Genomic DNA, 25,330 nt, shown 5'->3' with positions numbered 1-25,330 from the left:
TGTCACCGTTCCAGAGAATGCTACAGGGAGGATAAAGATATTCGACATACATGACTATACCTCCGAGGATTGTAGGCAATCATACAGGTCGCCTTGGACTCCCCTTTAACGACCATTGTCGTAACTGCAATTATAGGGAAAATGTAAAATTTTGTGCCGGAAGTTTTGCTTTACTTCTTTAATTTGGAAAAAGTGCCGCTGAAGCAAAACGATTGCACATCAATGCTTAAGGTGAATGAGTTCCATCGGTTTCGAGAGATGATTTTTGCGGATAAGAAGTGGTGATTTTGATACGGAAGATAAAGATCGCCCAGGCCAGCCAAAAAAGTTTTAAGACCATGAATTTTAGACAAGAACCCTTTAAAAGCACATAATTTTTGTACCGAATCATTACTTGCGATGAAAAATGGATCCATTTCAATAACCAGAAGCGTAAGAGATCGCCCGGCCAACCGGCCGAATCGAAACCAAAGCCAAATATCCATAGTGCTAAGGTAATGCTCTGCATTTGGCAGGAGCAAAAGTGTCATATCTCTTATGAGCTGCTGAAATCTGACCAGACCATCACAGGGAATCTGTACTGAACACAAATGATTCGTTTAAAGCGAGTATTGGCCGAAAAAAGTCCAGAATATGCGGCCAGGTGTGAAATCGTAATATTGCGTCATGACTACGCTAGGCCACATGTTGCAATACCTGATAAAAAGAATTTGGAATGAAGTGGTTGGGAAGTTTTACCTCACCCGCTTTATTTAGTCCAGACCGCGCCCCGTCCGACTACTATTTGTTTCGATTGAAGCAGAACGCTCTCTCTGGGATACGCATCACTTTGGAAGAGAGTCCGATATTGGCTTGATTCGTTCTTAGAGGTTTTAAAATTTAAATCGAATAGTTGTGCTAAATTATACGAAAATTGTTCTATAAGAAAATGTTGCTAAAAATGTCTACTAAAATATGTTAATTAATAACAAATGTACCATAAAAAACTCTTAAAAGTACTCTGTATTCTGTCATATTGTTTTTGGATATTGACAAACTGCTCTAAGAGATTTAAATAAAGTACTAAAACAAAAGTACAGGTTTATAGAATTCAGTTCAGACGAACATAGCATGTGGACAGATTCACTAACTTGTCAGCAGTTAAGCAAGTAGCCAATGTATCCCTTATAGACAGTAATTGTCACTAATGTCTGTCCACTTGACTGACTCCATTTGAAATATTTCGGGTCATGTGATACGTATGCACTTCTCGTAGTGCAGATAAAAGTCAATTGGTTACTTTATACATTCCTGGTAATCTAGCGAGAAGATAATAGTCACTTAAGTGTCTCTAAGTAATCTAGAGAGTAGTCAATTTAAATATTTATTTTGTAGTGCACTTTTTTGTGAGTAATTCGTACAAACTGGTTTTATACAAATTGTGTTGATATAATACTCATACAGTTTATTTTCTTTTTGCTTAAGTATACTAAATTTCCATGTAGCCTAGAGTGAAGTCAATTGTCACTTTAGTGTATCTAAGTAATCTAGAGTGTAGTCATTTTAAAAGCTTATTTTGTACTGCACTTTTTTGTGAGTAATTCGTACAAACTAGTTTTATACAAATTGTGTTGATATAATACTCATACAGTTTATTTCCTTTTCGTGAATTCAATTGTCACTTTAGTCTCTCTAATTAACCTATAGTGTAGTCACTTCAAATGTTTATTTTGAACTGCACCAGAAAGAAGTAATCTATTGAAGAGAGTTGTCGTAGGAAGGTTTGTTTACAAGCAATCGATTATTGAGATGTCTTTTTAACTGACTATTAAAGGTCAAGTAGGTGATCAAGTAACCAGTTAGGTGGTTACTTGATCATTAGGTCTCATTGTAATCAAAAAGGGTCAATTGATCCCCTGCTTAAAACATGTACGTGCGAAAATAACTAGTAACGTAGCTAGTTGTGTAACTAGTTGTCACAATAAATGATAGGTAAAAGAATAATGAAGATGAAAAATATTTTTATAATTTTTTTTATTATTTTATTCTTTTTTTTTACTTTAATTTTAAATATATAAAAAATAACACTGATTTCTTAGCTAATATCAAATTTAACATTTAGTTGAACCCTTTTGAGAGCATTTTGCTAAATCAACAGTTTGGAAATCTGAAAATAAATAAATTAAAAAAATTTAAAATAATTTTGTTTTTTAGAAAACATGTATATAAATTTATTATGAATATTGGGAATTATAATTAATATTTCGCACTTACTTTGTTTCTCACTGCAGTTAGTGTAACTCATTTGACAATCATTGTCAAATTGTTTATGACAACGTCCATTGAAACCACAGGTGGGTCTATACAATGCTGGACAAACAACGGGGCATGGTTGTTGGGCTTGAACTCCCACAGAGCAGCAAATCATGAATAAAGCTAAGATTTAAAAAAAGAAATTAGCTGGTTACTAAGTTATATTTTTATTTCCGACTACTTACCGAAAATAATTGCGGAGAAAAATTTCATTTTTAATATTTTGTTTAACTTTGATGTTTATGTGAGAATTGCTGTTATCAGTATGATGATCATTTTTTTATTTTAAGAAGCTTTTATAGTTTTTTTGTGCTAAAAAAAACAAAACTGAATCTATAATTTGTTTTGTTTAATTTGTTGATAATTTTTTTCCGCCATAGTGCTAATTAAGTGGGGTTTTATTTTTGGTCGAAAAGGTTTGTTTATATTTTTATTTTGTTTTGATTTTTTTAAATACTTTTCATCTTAGAGGTATATATAAGTTTGTCATGCCATTTGTATTTTCAGCAATATTTACGATCCTAAAGTATGTATAAGGGGGATAGTTTTTAGGATCCCCCTTTCATAATTAATTTTAAATTTTATAAATCAAAAGTTCCAAACAAAATTTTAAAAACCTGTAATAATTTTCGCCTTTTTTCGATTTTTAAAAAGTCGACTTCTCGAAATTTCGATAATTTTTCACCGAATCATTGCTTGCGATGAAAAATGGATGTGTTACGATCCGAAGCGTGAGAGATTGGTTGTGAAGCCCGGCCGAACCAGCCGAATCGACACCAAAGCCAAATATCCATAGAATGAAGTGGCTGGGAAGTTTTGCCTCAACCGCCTTATAGTCCAGACCTTGCCCGTCCAAATAATAGTTGTTTCGATCGATGCAGAACGCTCTCACTGGGATACGCTTGACTTTGGAACAGAGTATCCGATATTGGCTTGATTCGTTCTTGGCCTTAAAAGATGAGCAGTTCTTTTGAAAATTAGAAATTTCTTTTGATAAGTTTCTAAAAGTTAAAAAAAAACAAAAAATCGCTCATGATCATAAATGATTTAATATCAAACTCGATTAATAATTTAATCCATTAACTTTTGAAAGTAGGGTTTAGAAATTATTATTAAAAGTAAACATTTAGTTTTAAAGTTGGGATTGAATGTTTTTTACTTATTATTGTCTCTATTTAAAAACACACTGAGATTTCTTGGAATCATTTTAAACCAGTTCGTATTTAGACAGTTTGGCATTGAGTTCAGAACATCGACCAGTAGTTTGTTTGTTTTTACGAGAAATATTGTATTTGTTTAATAATAACTGCTAAAATGTTTAAGATTGTTTTATAAAATAAGTTTATCGGTAGAGGTTTAAGATTAAATTTTGTTAATTGGTTTAATATTTAACAAAAGTTTAAACTAAACTTTGAAAACAACAGTTTAAACTTTGTATATCAAGTGGTTAATAGATGTTTAATCAATATCTGTTTCTTTTAAACTACATGTACGATTGCAAAACAATTTGGGTAAAATCCATAGAGGAGGACTTAAGCTATCAGAAAATTAAGATTTTAATCATTCTGTTGAAACACAGGGTGACCTATTTTGTGTCAAAGTTGATCACCGTGATTTCCTCTTAAATTAAACTATAAAATATATAGAAATATTTTTAATATCTTCATTTTACATTTGTAGTAGTTGAGAATTTTTATTTTATTAATTTTTTAAATGTTTGTAACAATTATTTCTAAATTTGAAATGAAAATTAGACACAACTACCCATTTGCTGGAATTAAATACAATATATAAAACAAATTAAGCAATTAACATTTTTTTAAGCCACTTTTAGAACAGTTTGTTAAAGCAACTTCTTTGAAATCTGAAAGTAATTAAAAACAAAAGAAAAAAATCTTTGTATTTCTTGAAATATAACAAAACCAGGAAATGTCTCATGTCACCTACAAATGTCACCTTATTGTAAAACAATAATATAGCCGGAAAGAAAGAAATCTGTTATTATTTCGCACCATTAGGGACCAATGATGCCTCCAACCCAAAATCCGTTTTTGGCAACTTTGTTATTTATTGAAAATTTTCAAGCATTTATTGTAAATTTGCTATTTATAGTAATTTTTCGAAAAATTTGCTATTTATGGTAAATTTTTGGAAAAAATTGCTATTTATTGAAAAGTTTCAAAAAATGTGATATTTATTGTAAATTTTCGAGAAATTTGCTATTTATAGTAAATTTTCAAGAAATGTGCTGTTTATTGTAAATTTGCTATTTGTATTGAGTTTTCGAGAAATTTGCTATTTATTATAAATTTTCGGAAAACTTGCTATTTAAAAAATTTATTTTTAGTAAGTTTTCGAGAAATTTGCTATTTATAGTAAATTTTCGAGAAATGTGCTATTTATACTAAATTTTATAAAGATATGTATGCTATTTATGTAAATTTTACAGAAATGTGCTATTTATGGTAAATTTTTGAGAAATGTGCTATTTATAGTAAATTTTCAAGAAATTTGCTATTAGTGAGAATTTGGCTATTTATAGTTAATTTTCAAGAAATTTGCTATTTATAGTAAAATTTAAAAATTGCTATTTATTGACAATTTTACAGAAATGTGCTGTTTTATAATAAATTTTCGAAAAAATTGCTATTTATAGTAAATTTTCCAGACATTTGCTATTAATGTAAATTTTGGCTATTTATAGATAATTTTCTAGAAATTGGCTATTTATAGTAAATTTAACAGAAATGTGCTATTTTTGAGTAATGTGCTATTTATAGCAAATTCTCGAGAAATTTTCTATTAATGTAAATTTTGGAGAATTTGGCTATTTATAGTAAATTTTTCAGAAATGTGCTTTTTATAGTAAATTTTCGAGGAACATTTTAGAGAAATAAGATATTTATAGCAAATTTTACAGAAATATGCTATTTATAGTAAATTTATCAAACATGAGCTATTTATAGTAAATTTTCGAGAAATGTGCTGTTTATTGTAAATTTGGTAATTGTATTAGGTTTTCGGGAAATTTGCTATTTATAGTAAATTTTCAAAAAAATTGCTATTTATGTAAGTATTCTAGAAATTTGCTATTTATAGTAAATTTTATAGAAATGTGCTTTTTACAGTGATTTTTCAAGAAATGCGCTATATATTGTAAATTTTCGAAAAAATTGCTATTTGTAGTAAGTTTTCGAGACATTTGCTATTTATAGTACATTTTCGAGAAATGTGCTATTTATAGTCACTTTTCTAGAAATTTGCTATTTATAGTAAATTTTACAGAAATGTGCTATTTATGGTAAATTTTTGAGAAATGTGCTATTTATAGTAAATGTTTCAGAAATGTGCTATTAATAGTGACTATGAAGAAATGTGCTATTTAAGTAAATTTAACAGAAATGTGTTATTTATGGCCATTTTTTGAGAAATGTGCTATTTATAGTAAATGTTTCAGAAATTTGCTATTAATGTAAATTTTTGAGAATTTGGCTATTTAAAGTAAATTTTATAGAAAGTGCTATTTATAGTAAATTTTTCAGAAATGTGCTTTTTATAGTAAATTTTCGAGGAATGTGCTATTTATAGTAATTTTTCTAGAAGTTAGCTATTTATAGTAAATTTTACAGAAACGAGCTATTTATAGTAAATTTTCGAGAAATTTGCTATTAATGTAAATTTTGGCTATTTATAGTTAATATTCTAGAAATGTGCTATTAATAGTTAATTTAACAGAAATGTGCTATTTATGGTCAATTTTTGAGAAATGTGCTATTTATAGTAAACTTTAGAGAAATTTGCTATTAATGTGAATTTTCGAGAATTTGGCTATTTATAGTTATTTTCTAGAAATTTGCTATTTATAGTAAATTTTACAAAAATGTGCTTTTGATAGTAAATTTACGAAAAATGTGCTATTTATGGTAAATTTTTGATAAATTTTCGAGAGATTAGCTATTTATAGAGGAATTCGCTATTTATATTGCTCTGAAATTAACTATTTATAGAAATTTTTGGAGATATTGGAGCTCCCTTTATATGCGCTTGTTATTCCGTTTGTAATTCCTATAATATGCCCATGCTACCCTATAAAGTATATATGTATATTCAGGATCTTAATAGATAAGGAAGCTAATGCTTGTACGTATGTTGAAAACAGCAGATTAATTGAAAAATTAACAAATCCAGTCCATAAAATTGACTAAGATGTCATGTCTACCTCGATTTTTGGAAATATTTTTTCGGGTAAGCCAGACTTTAGATAATAACAATTTATGGCATTAATTGCATGTATTTTTATTTTTATCCATGTTTACAAAATTTTTAAGTTAACATTTCTTTGATCCACTTCCAGAGCACCTTGTTAAACCGACTTGTCTGAAATCTGAAAATAATAACAAATAGTTTATTATTAAAAATCACATAAACACATCACTATTTCTAAATATATAGTTTCAAACCACAGTATTACATTAACAAATTAAATAACATCAATAACATTTCTAATTTTATGTTTGGAAAAACATGAATACCCTTAATTTATTTATTACAGTTAATCAGTAAAACTTACTGGCCCTGTTTTGGCAATTTGCCACATTCATTTGACATGCATTGCTAAACTGCTTGTAGCAGCGTCCATTAAAACCACAAGTGGGCTGATATATAGCAGGGCAAACACTGGGACATTGTGCTTGAGCCGAGCACATGAAAAATAAGGCTAATAATATTTAAAGTAAATCATAGAAATATATTAAATCTTAGTTTATTTATTTTATAGTTTAAACTTACCCAAAACTATTACTGCACTGTAATTCATTTTTATAAAAATTTAATAAAATTTATTTTAATGTTTTTCTTTCAAATCCAACAAGTTATATGAGCATTGGCTACTGCATTCATTAAGTTTATATAGAAATTTTTAGCCAATAAAAATGCTGTGTACTTTCTTATTTTAACTGAATTCTTATTACATGCAGTTCAATACAACTGGGGGATTTTTTTTAATAAATTTATAAATATTTGTATAGTAGCTGCTATATTATTCATTTTGCATACAATTGTTGTATTGTTTTATTTATAATTTGTACGCACTTTTTGCTTTCCCTAGAAAACTACAGAAATTTTATTTTTTACAAGTTTGGCTACAGTTAGCGTTCTATAAACAAGTTTATTATTAAAATACAAATTGTTGTGTTTCACATTTAACTTGTCAATTTATATTAATTATACCAAATTTTACAGAATGCGCATCATGTATAAGCAAAATTTCTTATGGCGGATTTTATCATTACGGTCCGCTCATATATATATTTATATTCTTTGATTATACCCTCCACCATAAGTTTGTCATTTCGTTTGTAATTTCTACATTTTTCATTTGTGATCCCACAAAATGGCTTAATATAAAAAAGGCGTAACTCGATTTTTTGTTACTTTACAGGAGAAGGAAAAAACTTAATAAAATCCATACAATTTTAGATACAAAAAAAGTTTTAATGCAATTTTTAATAAGAAGAGACATCACATTTTATTTCTCATTTAAAATATCTTTTTTTTTAATGAAGTTATTTTATAAACGTTTTTTCATTGATATTTAAAAATAAAAAAATAGTTACGCCTTTTTTATATTAAGCCATCGATATATATAACATCATAGTAAGTCGGACCTACAATGGGTTAAAATTGGGAAAAAATATTTTTTCACCAAAAAATTTGTTTCACTAATAAATTAAAAAAACAAAATATTTTTTAAAAAAAAAATAAAAAAAAAAATTATTTTGCATTAATTTTTTTGCTAATAAGTTTAAAAAATTAAAAAAAAATATTTTGAAAAAAATATTTTGAATTTTTTTTTTTAAATTTTGTATATATTATTGAAGGGTTTTTGTATAGTTCATTTATAATTTAAGTCAGCTTCAAAACTTCAATTTCAAATATTAAAAAATTGTGTTAAATAAATTTTAGATTTTTTAGAACATCTTAGGATTTATAAAGGACTAGCTGATCCGGTTCATACCTCAATAGTAATTTAAAATTGTTAAATAGCGAAAATTTTATGGGTATATGCAATTACCATCGATATTGTGATGATATATTGGGATTATGACTTAAAAATGTGAAATTTTTTTAAATTTTTAGTTTCTATTTTGAAAAAGGTTTACAATTTAAATTTAGTGGCTATTGCTATGAACTTTTCCCATCTTTCTGGCAACATATGGATTCCGAGCGAAAAGGACTGCTCATCTTTTGAGGCCAAGAAGGAATCCAGAGAGAGCATTCCGCTTCGATCGAGACAAATAGTAGTCAACATGTGGCCTAGCGTAGTCATAATGGAATATTACGGTTTTTATTAAGCTGTTTTTCGGCCAATGATCGCTTCAAACGAATCAGTTGCATTCGATACAGGTTCCCTGCCATGGTCTGGCCAGATTTCAGCAGCTTTTGCTACCACCAAATACAGAACATTACTTTAGCGCCATGAATATTTTGCTTTCGTGTCGATTCGGCTTGTTGGTCGGGCTTCACATATCATCTCTTACGTATCGGGTTTTGTCTTTCTCGGCTTCAGTTCGTATGTTATCCAATTTCCCTGCTTTTGGATGAATACTGCTGCTCGCAAGCATTTTGAAATTGCTGCTTGAGTAGCTGCCAAAGATTTTGCAAGCTCTTGTTGAGTTTGACAACAATTTTCATGGAGTAATGCCTCCAGTCTTTAAAATTTTTTGACTGGCCACAGCGATCTTTGGCTTTAAACAGTTGGTGGCAACTTTAATATGAGTCCAAGATCGTTTGGATCTAACATATTATTCCATGGTGTTTTTTCTCTAACATTACTTACGTGTATTTTTCAAGACTATCAAGATAATAGAATGTTTTAACGAAATAAAAAACAAAATGTTAATTAAGTAACTGTGTTAAACTTAAAACCAACAGAAATGTTTTGTTTAGTAGCAACTAGCAGTGTCCTTGGTAAGTGTAGCTGAAAATTGTGTAATTTCATCAACTGGTTGGTTGGTGGTTTTATTGTTTGTTTACCAAAACAAACTGCAAAAGTTCTTTGAACTACTACTGCTGGCTGGTTGGCTGGCTGTTGGCTAAAATGGAGCTCAACTCAACTTGAATTAAGTTCTGTTGCTTGCCAACCAACATTAAATATTATACCAGCTTTATGGTGTTACAACTGTTGCAGTTGTTAATCAAAGTGTGCTGCAGCTATTTGAGGTAAAATGTTCATGCAACCAACTTGTTTGGCAAAGAATTGTTTCGAATAGAGTTGTATCAAGGTTAGCATGTTTGAAAAAAGTTGATTTGAAGATTAAGATTTTGGTGATAGGAAAATTTATAGGTTTTTTTTTTAACAAACTTTTGAAATAATTATTGAATACTAACCATTTGTATAGTTAGGTTCCATGAGCAGACACTCAACAAGCAGCTAACTTGGGTCCATTCAAAACTTGATTTATTGAAATGATCCAATTGAACCAACCAGATTTTCTGATGAAGAATTGAATGCGTCTCAGATTCATGCTTGATAACTCATCTAAATACGAGAGGAAGGGGCTTCCAAGAATACGTTTCCTCAAGTTTCAATGGAAGATCACAGTGTTCTCCCCTTCTTCGTTTCGACAGCTTCTGCATAGGGTTTTTAATTTCCTGACCATTTTATATTCCCGGGAATCGGGAATTTTTTTCTACATTCCCGGGTATCCGGCTATTCCCGAAATATATAATGATACTGTAAATTAGGAATATTATAGCCAAATTTCATATAGAAACTTAGTGTTATAATTATTAAATATCAGAGCTTCGAATTAATTAATAAAATTTGAGCTTAATTCCGCAATTAAAGAATGTCAGCCTTTCATTCCATAAATCCATTCCTAATAATTAATTTTTTAGATTCATTACAAAGCCTTTGTTTAAACTGAATTAATTTTAAAGTAATAGGGCCCATACACAACACCATCATGATTGTGCAATCAAGTGATTGTGCCAGCTGATTGATCGTGTATGACCTTGTGGTGTGATTGTACCAGCTGCTGGTGCTTTATCAAAAATAGTTTGATATTTTTTTGATTGAACCAGCAATCAGGAATCGTGCGTCAACCAGCATGATGGAATCAACGTTTTTCGAATACTGCAGGAACAGATGATGTTTTGGAGTCTTCGTTGTGGTATTACGATAAACTCCATTTTTGGAAGATCAGGAATGTTCCAGAGAAGAAAAATTTACCATCTTCTTTTAGAAGTTTAGTGTGTCCTAGTTCTCCTTGGTTTTCTAGTAATTTCTTCATGCAAAGACGTTTTTTTTTTCAATCATTTTTCGTTTTTGTTTATCATTATTCATTAACAATTTTTCCACACAATTTTTGGTAAAAAATTAATTTTGTACCAGCATGCTGGAGTAATGTGTGCTTCAAGCTTAATTGCACAATCAATTCATTGCTGAATAATGATGGTGTTGTGTATGGGCCCTATTAATTAGAATTTATTCAAACTTTAAATGACTAAATGTTTGTTAAATCCAATCATTTACAAAATTAATTGAAAAAATTGTCTTAAGCCTTTTTGTACTAGATTTGAATTGAAGAAAAATTTAATCATTTAATAAATTTTTGAAGCTATTTTGTTATGGATTTGAAGAAGAAATTTAAAGAAATTAGAATGATTCAATAAGAAATAAATTGTATAAATAATGAATTCACTTTTTAAAATTTCATACGAAAAACCCCAAATAAATAATAATAAGCGGTCTATTATTGCCGAGATATAAGCAAAAAACTGTAAAATACTTTTCACTGTTATTTGGTGAAAAAATAGAGTTCTAACTTGTTTTCTATGTATTTTCCTCAGTTTTTAATACCCGGGATTCCTGACTAAAAATCTCGGGAATCGGGTAGTGAAAAATTGGCAAAATTCCCGGGAAAAAAACCCTACTTCTGCAGTAGACATTAAACCGTAGGCTCATTCTTCTAGAACAGATCCTGGTCAACCATTTGGAGGGACAAATGAAGTAAAATTTATTTTATATTTTTCCTTTTTTATACCCTTCACCTAAGTTTCCGTTTATAATTTCCACAATATAATTTCCCGACCCTATAAAGTATATATATTCTGGATCCTTATAGATAGAGGAGTCTATTAAGCCATGTCCGTCTGTCTGTCTGTTGAAATCAACTTTCCGAAGCCCCCAAATAACTTACATACACGATTCATGCATCAATATTTCTGGAATTCTTCCGGCTCGGTTGCTATTTAAAATCGAGAAAATGGCTGAGATATAAGGAAAAAACCAGGAAAACCTCGATTTTTGACCTATATCTGAATTACTAAGTCATTCGTATAGACAATATGGATATCTAATGGTAGAGATTTCAAAGATCTTTGCAACGACTTATACAAGACCATAGTAATGTGGAACTACAATGGGTCAAAATCGGAAAAAATATTTTTTAATCCGAATTTTTTTTTTACCAAAATTTTTTTTTACTAAAATTTAAAAAACAAAAAAAAATTTTAAAATTTAAAAAAACAATTCGAATTTTTTTAAAAAAAAAAAAATGAAAAAACAACTTTGGAAAAAAAGAAAAATTTTGTTTACCTAAAAACATTTAAAATTTTTATTTTGAAGTATAATTTGATGAAGGGTATATAAGATTCGGCACAGCCGAATATAGCTCTCTTACTTATTTATATTAAAACTGTTCGGTTCGGGAGGTTTTCCTTTTTCACTCCCCTGGATCCGCGCCTATTCTAGCATTATGTTTCCCAATTATGCAGTGTCCTGTAATAAAAGAAACAATTAGCCTTATATGTTCACCTCAGAATTCTATAAGTAGATTCGACTTACCCGTATCGTAAACGAACCAGGTCGACCCATCTGTTCTGTGCAGGACAGCCATCTTATATTTTGCAAGCGAAGTACCAATAAATTGAATTAAAATACATTTGCTTGTTTGTTTTTATTAAACATAACTATTTATTTTAAATAATTTTATATTAATTGCACATATGTACTTTGTTTTTCTTAAATTTATAATTTTTAAAACTAATTTACTTAATATTAACAAAGCCTGTCACTGCTTTTGTAAAACTTGATAGCGCAACACTTTATACGAAATGACATTTTGACAGATTTCACTATAAACTCGCGTCACACAGCCTATTATTTGTTGAAAATAAAAGAATTTATTAAAATCTTTTTGCTTAAAACATAAAATATTTCCATTATTTCACTAACCTATTAAATATTTTAAAATTTTCAATAACACCATGTAGACAAGTTTAAACTAATTACTTTATTTTTTTTTTAATAAAAAATCTTTGAATTTTATTTTGAAATTATTTTTAAAATATTGCGTGTGTCTTGCTGCTACGTTAGAACGGAAATGAAGCCAAAAAATCTAAATGCAATGGTTAAATGTTAAAAACATTAAATGAACAAATTGTAAGTATGAAAAAAAAGAATTAAAAAAAATCACGAAAACCACCAAAAATATGAACCGCAGCAAGGTGGCCGGCTGATGTTGTAGTTGTTTGTATTTTTGTTGGTTCAGTTGTTGTTGCTGTGGTTGTTGGGTGTTAATAATTTTTGGCAAGTGGCAAACAGAATGTACAATCGTTGCTGCTTGAGAATTGTATAAAGAACAGCAACTGCAATAAGTTGCACTATAAGCTGTGGCATGATTAATAGATTTTTTTTTGCGGCAAGTCGTGTTTTTTTTTGTTTGTTGGTTAAGTTGTGTAATGTTTTTAAATAAATTCTATTATTTATGGTAGATTTTAGGTACCCTATAAAAGGTCTAGACAACTTTAGCTAAAAAGAGCTTAATAAAAGTCTTTAGTTTGGAAAATCAGTAAAACCTGTGGCTTGTTATTTAGATCAGACCAGGGGCCGAACCTGTTAACAACACGAATGTCAATGAAGTTTATAAAAATTATTTTGTGTATGAATTAAAAATGCGAAAGTTTTTTTTTTAATTTTTATTCTTTATTTTGATTTGTGCACAGTGGGGCAGAATCAAAATTTTTTGGAAATAAATCTGGCATTTCTAAACGGCTCATCCGATCGGAATAAAATTTGACATCGGCGTAGCCAAGGAGTATTCGAGTTTATCTTATTAAAATGAGCCCTACAAATGATCCAGGGGCGCTATGGGAGCTCAAATTAGGGTACCTTCGACATGTAAAATGTTTATCTCTTATAATTTCCGAGTTATAGGCATTTGAAAATGGAAATTTTAAAATTTTGCCATACCTTGGTCCGCTTTTTTAAAAATATAGGTCCGATTTTTGGACCGAATGGACTATAATTTTTTTTGTTGGTTAGACAACTAAATTACTAATAATAATATACAAAAGATTTCAGAGCAATATCAATTATGGATCCAAAAATAAACAATTTTCAATTTAAGTATTCAAAAAATAGTTGATTTTTGCTTTTTTTTGGTAAAAAGGTGACTTTAAGAACATATAACAATTTTATGTTTTCTGTAAGGTATCTTTATGGAGAACATTTTGGTATAAAAAACATGTCCCATTTTTTGAATATGTCGCCCCTATGTCCTTCGGAATTTGACCTATTTTTTATTAAAATTTAAACTTTGGGCCACATGTTCTAAAATCCCAAAGCCGGGATCAAAAAACGAAAAACAGCTTTTGAAACCTTGGTGTGTTCCCCATTTATATCCAAAGTATTTTCCCAGCCCCAAGGGAAATGTGGACCCTATAGGCAAAATTGTACAAAAATACCATTTTTGGGATTTTCGCTTCAATTTTTAGGAATTGCGGGATTCTGTTTGACCTTTTGACAAGTTTTGTTACACCTTTTTATTTAGAATGACAATCTTAAAAAACATTGAAATTTTCATTGAGTTTCGTTAATAAATAATGATTTTATTACATATTTATTTAGTTTCTAAAACTAAAAATTATATTTTGCTCCTTCCAAATACAAATAATTAACTTAGCGCCATGGATATTTGGCTTTGGTGTCGATTCGGCTGGTTGCCCGAGCTTCATATACGATCTTTTACGCTTCGGGTTATCGAAATGTGATGAATAATGATTTTCTTTTATGGCGTTAAAGCAGCATTTCACACAAACAAAATCATCTCTCAAGGTCTTTCAGCTTCAATTCGTATGGTTCATAATTTCCCTGATTTTGGATGAATCCTGCTGCGTTTTGAAATGGCTGATTGAGTAGCTCCCAATGATTTTGCAAGCTCTTGTTGAATATTACAATAATCTTCATGGAGCTATGCTTTCAATTCTTGGTCTTCTCAAGGTCTTTCAGCTTCAATTCGTATGGTTCATAATTTCCCTGATTTTGGATGAATCCTGCTGCATTTTGAAATGGCTGATTGAGTAGCTCCCAATGATTTTGCAAGCTCTTTTTGAGTTTTACAACAATCTTCTTGGAGTTATGCCTGCAATTCTTGGTCTTCAAACTATTTTGGCTGTCTTGAGCGATCTTTGTTTTCCGTATAAAAATAACCACTTTTGAACTGCACACACCTACTCTCGAATGTTGAGCTAATACTTCCCGCATATGACGCTTTGTTGGCACAAAATTCGACAGTTTCGAAGCAAAAAAAACTTTGCTGGTTACACTATAATCTTCAATAACTAAGTGAGAGTAAACAAGTAAGAGTGCTATATTCGGCTGTGCCGAATCTTATATACCCTTCACCAAATTATACTTAAAATTTTTAAATATTTTTAGGTAAACAAAATTTAATTTTGTTGTTTTTTGAATTTTTTGTAAAAAAAAAATTTTCGATTGTTATTTTAATTTTTAAATTTAAATTTTTTTTTTTTAAATTTTAAAATTTTTTTTTTTAAATTCTAAAATTTTTTTTTTTTAAATTTTAAAATTTTTTTTTTTCAAATTTTAAAATTTTTTTTTTTGTTTTTTCAATTTTTTTTTTTTTAAAAAAAATTCGGGTTCAAAATTTTTTTCCCGATTTTGACCCATTGTAGGTCCAACTTACTATGGTCTTATATACGTCGTTGCAAATGTCTTTGAAATATCTATCATTAGATATCCATATTGTCTATATTAATGTCTTAGTAATCCAGATATAGGTAAAAAAATAGGTCAAAAATCGAGGTTGTCTTGGTTTTTTCCTCATATCTCAGCCATTTGTGGACCGATTTTGCTGATTTTAAATAGCAAAATTCTCGAAAGCATGTCTGACAGAATTATTGAAGATTTGGATCCCGAAGATATCTGGGGTCTTCAGAAAACTGATTTCAACAGACAGACAGACAGACAGACGGACAGACAGACAGACAGACAGACAGACAGACAGACAGACAGACAGACAGACAGACAGACAGACAGACAGACAGACAGACAGACAGACAGACAGACAGACAGACAGACAGACAGACAGACAGACAGACAGACAGACAGACAGACAGACAGACAGACAGACAGACAGACAGACAGACAGACAGACAGACCCTTCTCACGAAGGTGAAGGGTATAACAAGTAAGAGAGCTATATTCGGCTGAGCCGAATCTTATATATCCTTCACCGAATTATACTTCAAATAAAAATTTTAAATATTTTTAGGTAAACAAAATTTATTTTTTTCCAAAGTTGTTTTTTTAATTTTTTGGAAAAAAAATTTTGTTTTTTTTAAATTTGAAATTTTTTTTTTTTAAATTTGAAAAAATTTTTTTTTTGTTTTTTCAATTTTTTTTAATATTTAGCGAAAAAACACTTGTGGTGAAAAAAAAAATTCGGGTTAAAAAATATTTTTTCCGATTTTGACCCATTGTAGGTCCAACTTACTATGATGGTCTTATATACATCGTTGCAAAGGTCTTTGAAATATCTATCATTAGATATCCATATTGTCTATATTAATGACATAGTAATCCAGATATAGTTCAAAAATCGAGGTTGTCCTGGTTTTTTCCTTATATCTCAGCCATTTGTGAACCGATTTTCTCAATTTTGAATACCGAGCTGGAAGAATTCCGGTGATATTGATGTATGAATCGTGTATGTAAGTTATTCGGAAAGTTGATTTCAACAGACAGACAGACATGGCTTAATCGACTTCGCTATCTATGTGGATCCAGAATATATATACTTTATAGGGTAGGAAAATTATATTATGGAAGTTACAAACGGCATGACAAACTTATATGTACTCTTCTCACGAAGGTGAATTAGTGGCCACTTTGTTAGAATGACATCACCGTATTTATATAATAAGTTAAATGGTTTTGGTGTAAGTTCTGAAGTGTCAAATTTAGCATTTTAACTCATTACTTGGTAATGCAAGTTTTTGCTGGGGTATTATTTAATCGACCTAAACTTGATCATTTTTGAATCGCAACTTAAGTTAACTACAGCAATCATTAATTAAATATCTTTTCAATTCATCTAATAGTTTTATTTTAACCAGCCATATGCCTGAGATAAATATTGAAGAATTTATATATTTAAATAAACAAAAATAAAAATTGCTGCCACACTTCATTGGTCTGCAAGCAGATAAATAAATATTTGTTTGAATGTTTAGTATTAATGACCATTAATGAACAAACCAAACTAGTTGCACAGATTTTGTTGGTTGGTCATTTGGAGATATTCTACTAAATGTGGTCAGAAAAAAAAAATAATTAAATGCCATGAAAATGTGTGCTTAAATTGTAATGAACAAGAAAATTGAATTTAATTTGAAAAATTGAAAATTAAATATTGATCATGAAATTCTACAAGATGATGTTTAGAGAAAAGAGAGAGGTTTTTGATAACTAAAATTAAAACAATAACAAAACTACTTTATGTAACATAAAGTCAGATTGTAAGACGATACCATTCTAAATTTCTTCCAACTTAAACAGTGCTAAATGTTCTCAAACATGTTCGAAAGGAGCTCAACTTAAGTTTTGGGTTTACCCTATACTTGTTGTTATAGAGGTAATTTCATTTTGAAAACTAGAAATTGCTCAAAGAAAAGTAAAATAAAACTTGAAAGTAAATATACATATATTTTCCCTTCCACAAGATTTATAAGTGTTCGCCTTTGCTTTTTAATACATAATCCAGTTTATTTTTTACCCCTGAAAGAATAATTCCACAAATTTTTAATTGCTACTATTATTGTTTACACCAGCATTTTGTAAATGTTTTTTTTTTTTGAGTTTTCAAGTTGTTCATACCTCAACACATTTGACCATATAATGATGTGTTTTTAATAAAACAGACTGACTGCTCTAGAACTAGTAGATCACCGAAATGAAGTAATAGATACAATTTGTATTAGTAGCAATAAACTTAACTTTGCAGACAAGTTTTTCATTTGTTTTTATCTCTTGCACCACTATTTTTATTATTATTTGTTATTTTTTCTAAACCACTTTTGCTTTTGTTTATGATATAAATAAATAGTATTTTTAGTTGCAGTTTGCGTTTAGCTTTTAAATGATTTTCGTTGCTAATTTCAATTTCCAATTTAACAGTTTTTCAAGTTAATGGTAGTCGTCACCTTCGCATTTATTTTCGATTAGTCGATTTAAGTGAATTTTATGTTTACGGGCTATAAATTCGAAAATAATACAAATAAAGCAAATATTTAATAGAAAATGTAGAAGAACTACCTTAAGAAAAGGAGAATGAATAATGGAAAATTTTATATAACTAGCTGTCTCGGCAGACGTTGTTCTGCCATAGCTGACACAAAGTTTGAAGACTCCCACTAGTACTCCAGATATGCAATAATAAATGTTTACTTCGTATGGGAAGTGCCACGCCCATTGTACCAATATAGATCAATTGTGAATCTAACCCATCCAGGGATCGACTCAAACACACACAAGGAATTACTACATACGTAAAGTTGTGTCTAGGGTTTGTAATTTCCCGACTTTTTTTGATTCCCGGGAATCGGGAAATTTTTTTCTACATTCCCGGATACCCGTCTATTCCCGAAATATATAATGATACTGTAAATTAGGAATATTATAGCTAAATTTCATATAAAAACTTAGTGTTATAATTATTAAATATCAGAGCTTCAAATTAATTAATAAAATTTGAGCTTAATTCATTAAAATCTTAATCCGTAATTAAAGAATGTTAGCCTTTCATTAAATAAATCCGTTCCTAATGTTTACTTTTTAAATTCATTCCAAAGCCTTTGTTTAAACTGAATTAATTTTAAAGTTAATTAATAATAGAATTTATTCAAACTTTTAATGATTAAATTTTTGTTAAATCAAATTTTTGTTAAATCAAAATTAATTGAAAAAATTGTCTTAAGCCTTTTTGTACTAGATTTGAATTGAAGAAAAATGTAATCAATTAATAAATATATGAAGTATTTTGTTATGGATTTGAAGAAGAAATTTAAAGAAATTAGAATGATTCAATAAGAAATAAATTCTATAAATAATGAATTCACTTTTTAAATTTTCATACGAAAAACCCCAAATAAATAATAATAAGTGGTCTATTATTGCCGAGATATAAGCAAAAAACTGTAAAAAAGTTTTCACTGTTTTTTGGTGAAAAAATACAGTTCTAGCTTGTTTTCTATGTATTTTCGTCAGTTTTTAATTCCCGGGATTCCCGACTAAAAATCCAGGGAATCGGGTAGTGAAAAATTGGCAAAATTCCCGGGAAATTTGTACCGGGAATTCCCAGGATAAAAACCCTAGTTGTGTCAGACATCCTTTTACTAGTTCTTTGGTTTGTTGGGTTTTATTATTTATTGTCTGTGTCTTTAGTCTTTTGTTTTTGGCATCCTTTGAAATGGAAAATTGTTTTAATAAATTGTTAAGCCAAAAATTAGCCTCATCGCTGAACCCAAGTTTGTGATAAAACAGTCGTCTAGAAGTTGCACAAATCGATGACTTATATTCAAAGTAAATTTTGATAATTTGGTTGCGTTGTTAATGCTTCAATTTATTCATGATGATTTGCCAGATTATACTGATCATAAATGTCAAAAAGTGAGCGCAGTATGACAGTTCGTTTGACAGTTAACCTTTTCGTAAGTTCTACCCGTTATATGTATTACAAACTAATTTAAAATATAGTTTACTATTTCTTTAGTTTTATACTTTCTAAAATTAATTCTAAATGCCTCTACTGATATTTTTAAACTTGTGTCAGATTTCAAACAATTATGCCTCCTTAAGGTATGCAACATAAATCATAACACTTATTTATAAATAAACGTTTACTTTACAGCAAATTTTATTATATTTACTACAACCAGCAATGCCAGATGCATTTTCCAACTGACCCCAGACCAAATTTCAAATATCCCCAAATATGGTATAGTTTTTCTTCAAAAAAATACAAGTTTTCAGTAAAAATTAATTCGTTAAACAAATTGTCCAATAATATTGGGTGAATGACTTAAAAATGCGGGATTTACAATATATTTTGAACGCGGTTTTTGTTTTTAATAACCTATATGGGCATTTACACGACTGAAAACACAAAAACCCTTGAAACTTTTTTTCAAAATGATTTGAATATGAGAAAACTTAAACATTTTATTATATGAAGGTATTTAGAGCTTTTTATAACAACATTTTAAGGGTAAAAATAATAGTTTAAACTGACTATATTTAATTTTTTAATTTAATTAGCGTGTTTTAGGCTAATGTGGCGAAAACTAAGCGCCCAATAAGCATGTAGTATGACTCTGATTACTTCCGTTTTATGTCACGTACGATATATTCTTATTAAGATCGTTATTTTGAACAAAAATGTTTCGAATTTTTAAAATGGAACATAAAGACCAAATTAATTTTCAGATACTCTTATTTTTGCAAAATCTATTCCACTCTATAGGCGTACAAATGTCACGTACGATGAAATGGAATTGCCCATATGTCATTTTGAAGGATAAATATCTGTCATTTATTCTCACTTAGTTATTTATTGAACATTATAGTGTAAACAACTAAGTTTTTTTGCTTCGAAAATGTCGAAATTAGTGCCAAAAATGCGTCATATGTCGGAAGTTATGGTAAATGTGTTCTATCGCTTCCAATGTGATTTTGACACGGAAGACAAAGATCGCCCAGTGCATCCAAAAAAGTTTGAAGACCATGAATTGGAGACATTACTTTATGAAGATTGTTGTAAAACTCAACAAGATTTTGCAAAATCATTGGGAGCTACTCAAGAAGCAATTTCAAAACGTTTTCGAGCAGTAGATTTCATGCAAAAGCAGGGAAATTGGGTACCATACGAATTGAAGTCGAGAGACATTGAAATGCGATTTTACATGTCCGAATCATTACTTGCGATGAAAAATGGTTACATTACGATAACCCGAAGCATAAGAGATCGTTTGAGAAGCTCGGAAAACAAACCGATCTGTATGATCTGTATTTGGTGGGAGCAGAAGGAGCTGCTGAAATTTGGCCAGACCATCACATGGAACCTGTACTGAACGCATCCGATTCGCGAGAATTTTCCAAAAATCGCCCAGAATATGCGGCCAGACATGAAACCGTAATATTCCATCATGACAACGATCGACCAAATGTTACAATATCTGTTAAAAACTATTTAGAAATAAGTGGTTGGAAGTTTTGTCTCACACGCCTTATAGTCCAGACCTTGCCCCATACGAATACTATTTGCCTCGATCGATGGAGAACACTATCTCTGGGATATGCTTCACTTCAGAACAGAGTATCCGAAATTGGCTTGATTAGATCTTGGCCTCAAAAGTTGAGCAGTTATTTTGGCGCCGAATCCATACATATGTTGCCAGAAAGATGGCAAAAGGTCGTATGGCCAATACTTTGAATAAATTGTAGAAATTGTTTCGAAATAATAGCTAAAAACTTGTTAAACTTCCTAATTTTTAAGTCATAATAAAATCATTACTTAAAGAGCATTACTTTCAATTCAATGAAAAGGAATAAAAAAATTTAAATATAAAACCTGTATTAAATTCATAAGCGAGGATGATGTTGTTTCGAAATTGTACTTGTATTCAAATGTAAAGTTTTTAACGGCTGATTTAAAAGTAGCCTAATGCTTTCAAATAACAGTGCTGTAATAGCAAACTGTAACATATCTGTGGGCATTATTAACATTGAATAAAAGCTTTCAGTTGACCATTGATCGTAAGTTGGCAACGCTGTTTGCTGCGACCGTATATTCGATTTCGAATATTCAGTTAAAGAACACCACAGATGGCGTATGTATTAGAAACCTCTAGACAGTTAAAGAGAAATCTAGAGTGCAGATGGCAGTGTTATAAATAGTGGCAGAGGTTGCAGTCGTGAGTGAGTTTATCAGAGACGCTTTTCGAATAAACATCAACTGAGTGCCTTAAAGTGTGCTGTGTTTTTCAAGTGAATTCGTGTACATTATAAAGTGTGTCTGAATTTCTAAACGTATATAAAAAACATTGAGTGACTATTTAATTCTGCTGTTGTACATTTTAAATAAATAAAGAGTTGTTACAATTTTCAAACTACTAAACGGCTTTTATTTGCAATCAAAAGTATCCGGTTTATTTAAAGGAAATAAGCCAACGTTTTGAGAAGGGTAAAACGTAACAATATTTTTCACTACTTTCAAAGTACAAATTCTACTTTTGTCCTTTCGACAAGTTTTGTTTTGTTTTTGAAGAAACTCGATTTATTAAAAAAAACTATTTTAAATAATCATGCAATTGTTAATCACTGTATGCATAAATTTATTATTGAATATGTATTAAAGTAGATAAGTATTTCTTATTAATTAATCAATATTATCATGTTTTTTATTTTCTTCTTCTCTAAAACCCGGCCGGTATTTTAAATTCATTGTTTTGTTTTGAGAATTCCACAAGATTTGTTTACATTTGAGCACAACTGAGATCTTTATAACTAAAAAGAGACTAAATGAGTACAAAAACTGCAGTTTTCTTCAAACACATACTCAGGCGCAACCACAGCATAATGCTGGCAGAGACGCCTACAGCGAAGTTGAAAGAATAAATGAATGAATTTTTTGCTGGTGGTGTTACAAAAAAAAAAATATAAAGATAAGAATTGACCCAAACCAGACGCACGAAGGCATTAAGGAAAATCATTTTAGATTTTTGAAATCAGTTGCTCGCGAAGAGTCATCCAGTGCGGTTGGATGGTCTCATAAAATAAAAAGAATAAATAAATAGTGAAAACGAATTGAAAAATAAAGAAAAGAAAGTGAAAAATAAAAAAAAAGAAAATTGAAAATTATACAAAAAAGGACTCTTAAGGACTTTAAAAAAAATAATTTTAGAGAGCATTAAAAACTAGCTCTTTTCACAATGGGGTCTAACCGCTTAGCCCCATTGCTTTTAATAATAGCGGGCGTGGTCTTTATCATTGGCTGCACAAATGCTGAACTAACACCGCCATATTTTAACTTGGCTACGGGACGTAAAATTTATGCCACCGCCACTTGTGGCAGTGACACCGATGGACCCGAATTGTATTGTAAATTAGTGGGAGCCAATACCGAAAATGATATATATTCAGTTATTCAGGGTCAGGTATGATATGGTTATTCAATTTATTTTATTAAATTAATAGAGATTTTTGTTTAATATTTATTTGTTTTAAATAAATAAAATAGCTTAAACCAGGTTTTTGTTTATTAAGCAAATATTTAAGTGATTTTTTTGTTAAATTTTTTGTGTATTTAAATTAAAGAAAAAATTATTTGAAAACTATTTTTCAATACATAAATATTTTTATGTAAATAATTTTGTTTTACTTATACACACATGATAATGTGTGTATTTCTAATTAAAAAAACTATTTGAAAACATGTGTGTTTTTTTTACATTTTAAAGAATTTAAAGTTAGAAATTTCTAAAATTGAAAAATAAAACACATGTGTTGGTCTTTTTATTTTTGGAATGAATTTTTTTTTAACATAATTTTCATTTTTATTTTGTTATAGGTCTGCGATCATTGTGATCCTACCGTACCCGAAAAGAATCATGCACCCGAACATGCTATTGATGGCACTGAACAATGGTGGCAGAGTCCTCCATTGTCTCGTGGTATGAAATTTAATGAAGTCAATTTAACCATCGATTTTGGTCAGGTAAGCAAAACAATTTACAAAACAAAAAATAAAGAAAACAAACCTTAAACTATTTAAACGTTCACACACTTTTTTAAACAAGTTGAACAAAGAAACCCAAAACCTTTTAGACACCCAACAAAATGTACAAAAATGTTCAACAGTTTTTCGTTTTTTTTTTTGTTTAAGAAAATAAACAAAAAAATAACATTAAACATATCATGCGATCGCGCCAAGTTGTAGTATGTAGGATTCAGAAACAACCTGTTTAAAAGAAAGGTTAAAAATCAAAGCACTTAAAGAAATGAAAGGAATACAATTTCAGAATTTCAAAGCCGAATGAACTATTGTATTCAAAAACCTAGTCAATTTGAACTATATTTCAGAATTATATTTCAGTTTATTTTTATTTCAGAATTTTATGTTTTCCATAAATGTATTTCAGAATTTTCTAATTTGTGAATTTAGACAGAAAATTCTGAAATTCAATAGAAAAATTTGAAATACAATTAGCAACTTTAGAAGTCTAATTTAAAAATACAGAAATATAAATAGAAAATTCTGAAATACAATTGAAGATTTGTGAAATACAATTGGAAAATTCTGAAATTCAAATAAAAAATTCTGATATACAACTACAAATTTCTAAAACAGAATTAGAATTTTCTGAAATACATATATTTGGAAAGTTCTAAATATAATTAGAAATGGTGTAGTTCAACAATAAGAGGAATAGTTGATTTTTGAGCTCAAAAGCAATATTTCTGTAAGAAATTTGATCAAATAATCGTGTAAAATTGAGACTTAGACATTGTCAAAAAGGTTTACATGGTCCGGAAAGTGGTTTAAAAACGATTGATATATTCTTTAAGCTGCTCTATACATTGAACAATTAATAGACATAAATATTTGTCGTGCTCACTCAATTACAGTTGTGTAATTGGCTTCATTAAAAAATTTAATAAAAGCTGAGCAAATATGAAATACTTACATACATTGTAATTATAATAAAATTCTATTAATATCCAAAACAATTACACAATCTAATAATTATATTAATTTGAATTGAAAAAGTACGATAATCTGCACTTTATTTCTTCAATGAGATCATAGAGTTTGATAACTTCTGAATTAGGCATCCTAATTTATCGATTCCCTTGAAATAATAAAAATGACTATGAATTTGAATATTGTTACTTTAAGAAGAAAATTTTCGAAAAATTCAAAAAGTTTGATCTAAGAAACTGCAATTATTGTGGAACATAGGATTTTAGTTATCTATTTGGAACATTTGAAAAGAGATGCTAAGAATTAAATTTGCCATTAATTTGATTCAGTAGAAATAAATCATAGTAATATAGTCTTCTACTTGTTGACGATAAAAAAACTTTATAAGTGCCAGTCTTTACGACATGATAAAAGTTTTGCTTGTGGATTTCATTCAGAGCTTTGAATTAATTTATTCAATTTGAGCTTAATTCACTAAATTCTTAATTTGAAATTAAAACATGTCAGCAATTCATTCCATAAACCATTCCCATCAAAACTAATTCTCATTAGTTCTCATTCGCATTCTCATTAGCATCAATATTTATTAATCAAATTGAATAATAATATTTTTTTCATTCAATATGTTTTACTTAAACATAAATTACATTTATACCATGTTCACACGACGGCATTATTCGTCATTCACGCTCTCATTCGTCATTCAACCCCCAATTACGAACTGAATTACATGATTCGCCATACAAAATTTCAAGTGCGAATTACCTTGTTCGTACGTAATTCAGTTTGAATTACCTTATGAATTACGAACGAATGACTGTCATCTCTGATTTTTATCGATTATTTATGTATCAAAATCAGCTGTCCAAACAAAAATGTCAAAACAAAACAAAATAAAGAAAAAGATTTTTGTATTAAATAAATAAATTAAAAGAAATAAAAAGTCTGATTAAAGTTAAATTCATTTGTAG

At 29.3% G+C, this 25,330-nt stretch overlaps 3 protein-coding genes across 3 annotated transcripts in view; 1 reads left to right on the top strand and 2 right to left on the bottom strand.

Moving 5' to 3' along the window:
* Nucleotides 1-1,996: 1,996 nt before the first annotated feature.
* Nucleotides 1,997-2,574, bottom strand: LOC135955960 (U-Kazal-Dg21.2-like). The gene is made up of 3 exons (XM_065506400.1): nucleotides 2,478-2,574; nucleotides 2,254-2,415; nucleotides 1,997-2,146 (listed from the first exon to the last, which is right to left on the bottom strand). Exons 1-3 carry the CDS (start codon nucleotides 2,503-2,505, stop codon nucleotides 2,091-2,093), a joined length of 246 nt encoding a protein of 81 aa, XP_065362472.1. The 5' UTR covers nucleotides 2,506-2,574; the 3' UTR covers nucleotides 1,997-2,090.
* Nucleotides 2,575-6,572: 3,998 nt separating this feature from the next.
* On the bottom strand, nucleotides 6,573-7,155 carry LOC135953317 (U-Kazal-Dg21.2-like). The gene is made up of 3 exons (XM_065503155.1): nucleotides 7,081-7,155; nucleotides 6,863-7,009; nucleotides 6,573-6,676 (listed from the first exon to the last, which is right to left on the bottom strand). The coding sequence occupies exons 1-3, from the start codon at nucleotides 7,106-7,108 to the stop codon at nucleotides 6,621-6,623; spliced, it is 231 nt and encodes a 76-aa protein (XP_065359227.1). The 5' UTR covers nucleotides 7,109-7,155; the 3' UTR covers nucleotides 6,573-6,620.
* A 15,318-nt stretch (nucleotides 7,156-22,473) lies between these two features.
* Nucleotides 22,474-25,330, top strand: part of LanA (laminin subunit alpha) — a 32,837-nt gene continuing 29,980 nt past the window's right edge. The window contains exons 1-2 of the mRNA XM_065503132.1: nucleotides 22,474-22,812; nucleotides 23,226-23,372. Of these exons, the coding sequence (XP_065359204.1) occupies nucleotides 22,588-22,812; nucleotides 23,226-23,372 (372 nt within the window). The 5' untranslated portion in view covers nucleotides 22,474-22,587. The remainder of the gene's footprint in view (nucleotides 22,813-23,225; nucleotides 23,373-25,330) is intronic.

The sequence above is a fragment of the Calliphora vicina genome, chromosome 3 (genome assembly GCF_958450345.1).
Source record: "Calliphora vicina chromosome 3, idCalVici1.1, whole genome shotgun sequence".
NCBI classification, from domain to species: domain Eukaryota; kingdom Metazoa; phylum Arthropoda; class Insecta; order Diptera; family Calliphoridae; genus Calliphora; species Calliphora vicina.
This window is presented reverse-complemented; position numbering and strand designations above follow the sequence as displayed.

Coding starts and splice junctions, on each gene's coding strand:
- LOC135955960 (XM_065506400.1), bottom strand. CDS start 2,505: ATGAAATTTTTCTCCGCAATTATTTTCG. Junction 2,416..2,477: donor TTTCTCCGCAATTATTTTCG/GTAAGTAGTCGG, acceptor TTTAAATCTTAG/CTTTATTCATGATTTGCTGC. Junction 2,147..2,253: donor TAACTGCAGTGAGAAACAAA/GTAAGTGCGAAA, acceptor ATTTATTTTCAG/ATTTCCAAACTGTTGATTTA.
- LOC135953317 (XM_065503155.1), bottom strand. CDS start 7,108: ATGAATTACAGTGCAGTAATAGTTTTGG. Junction 7,010..7,080: donor CAGTGCAGTAATAGTTTTGG/GTAAGTTTAAAC, acceptor AAATATTATTAG/CCTTATTTTTCATGTGCTCG. Junction 6,677..6,862: donor AAATTGCCAAAACAGGGCCA/GTAAGTTTTACT, acceptor TATTATTTTCAG/ATTTCAGACAAGTCGGTTTA.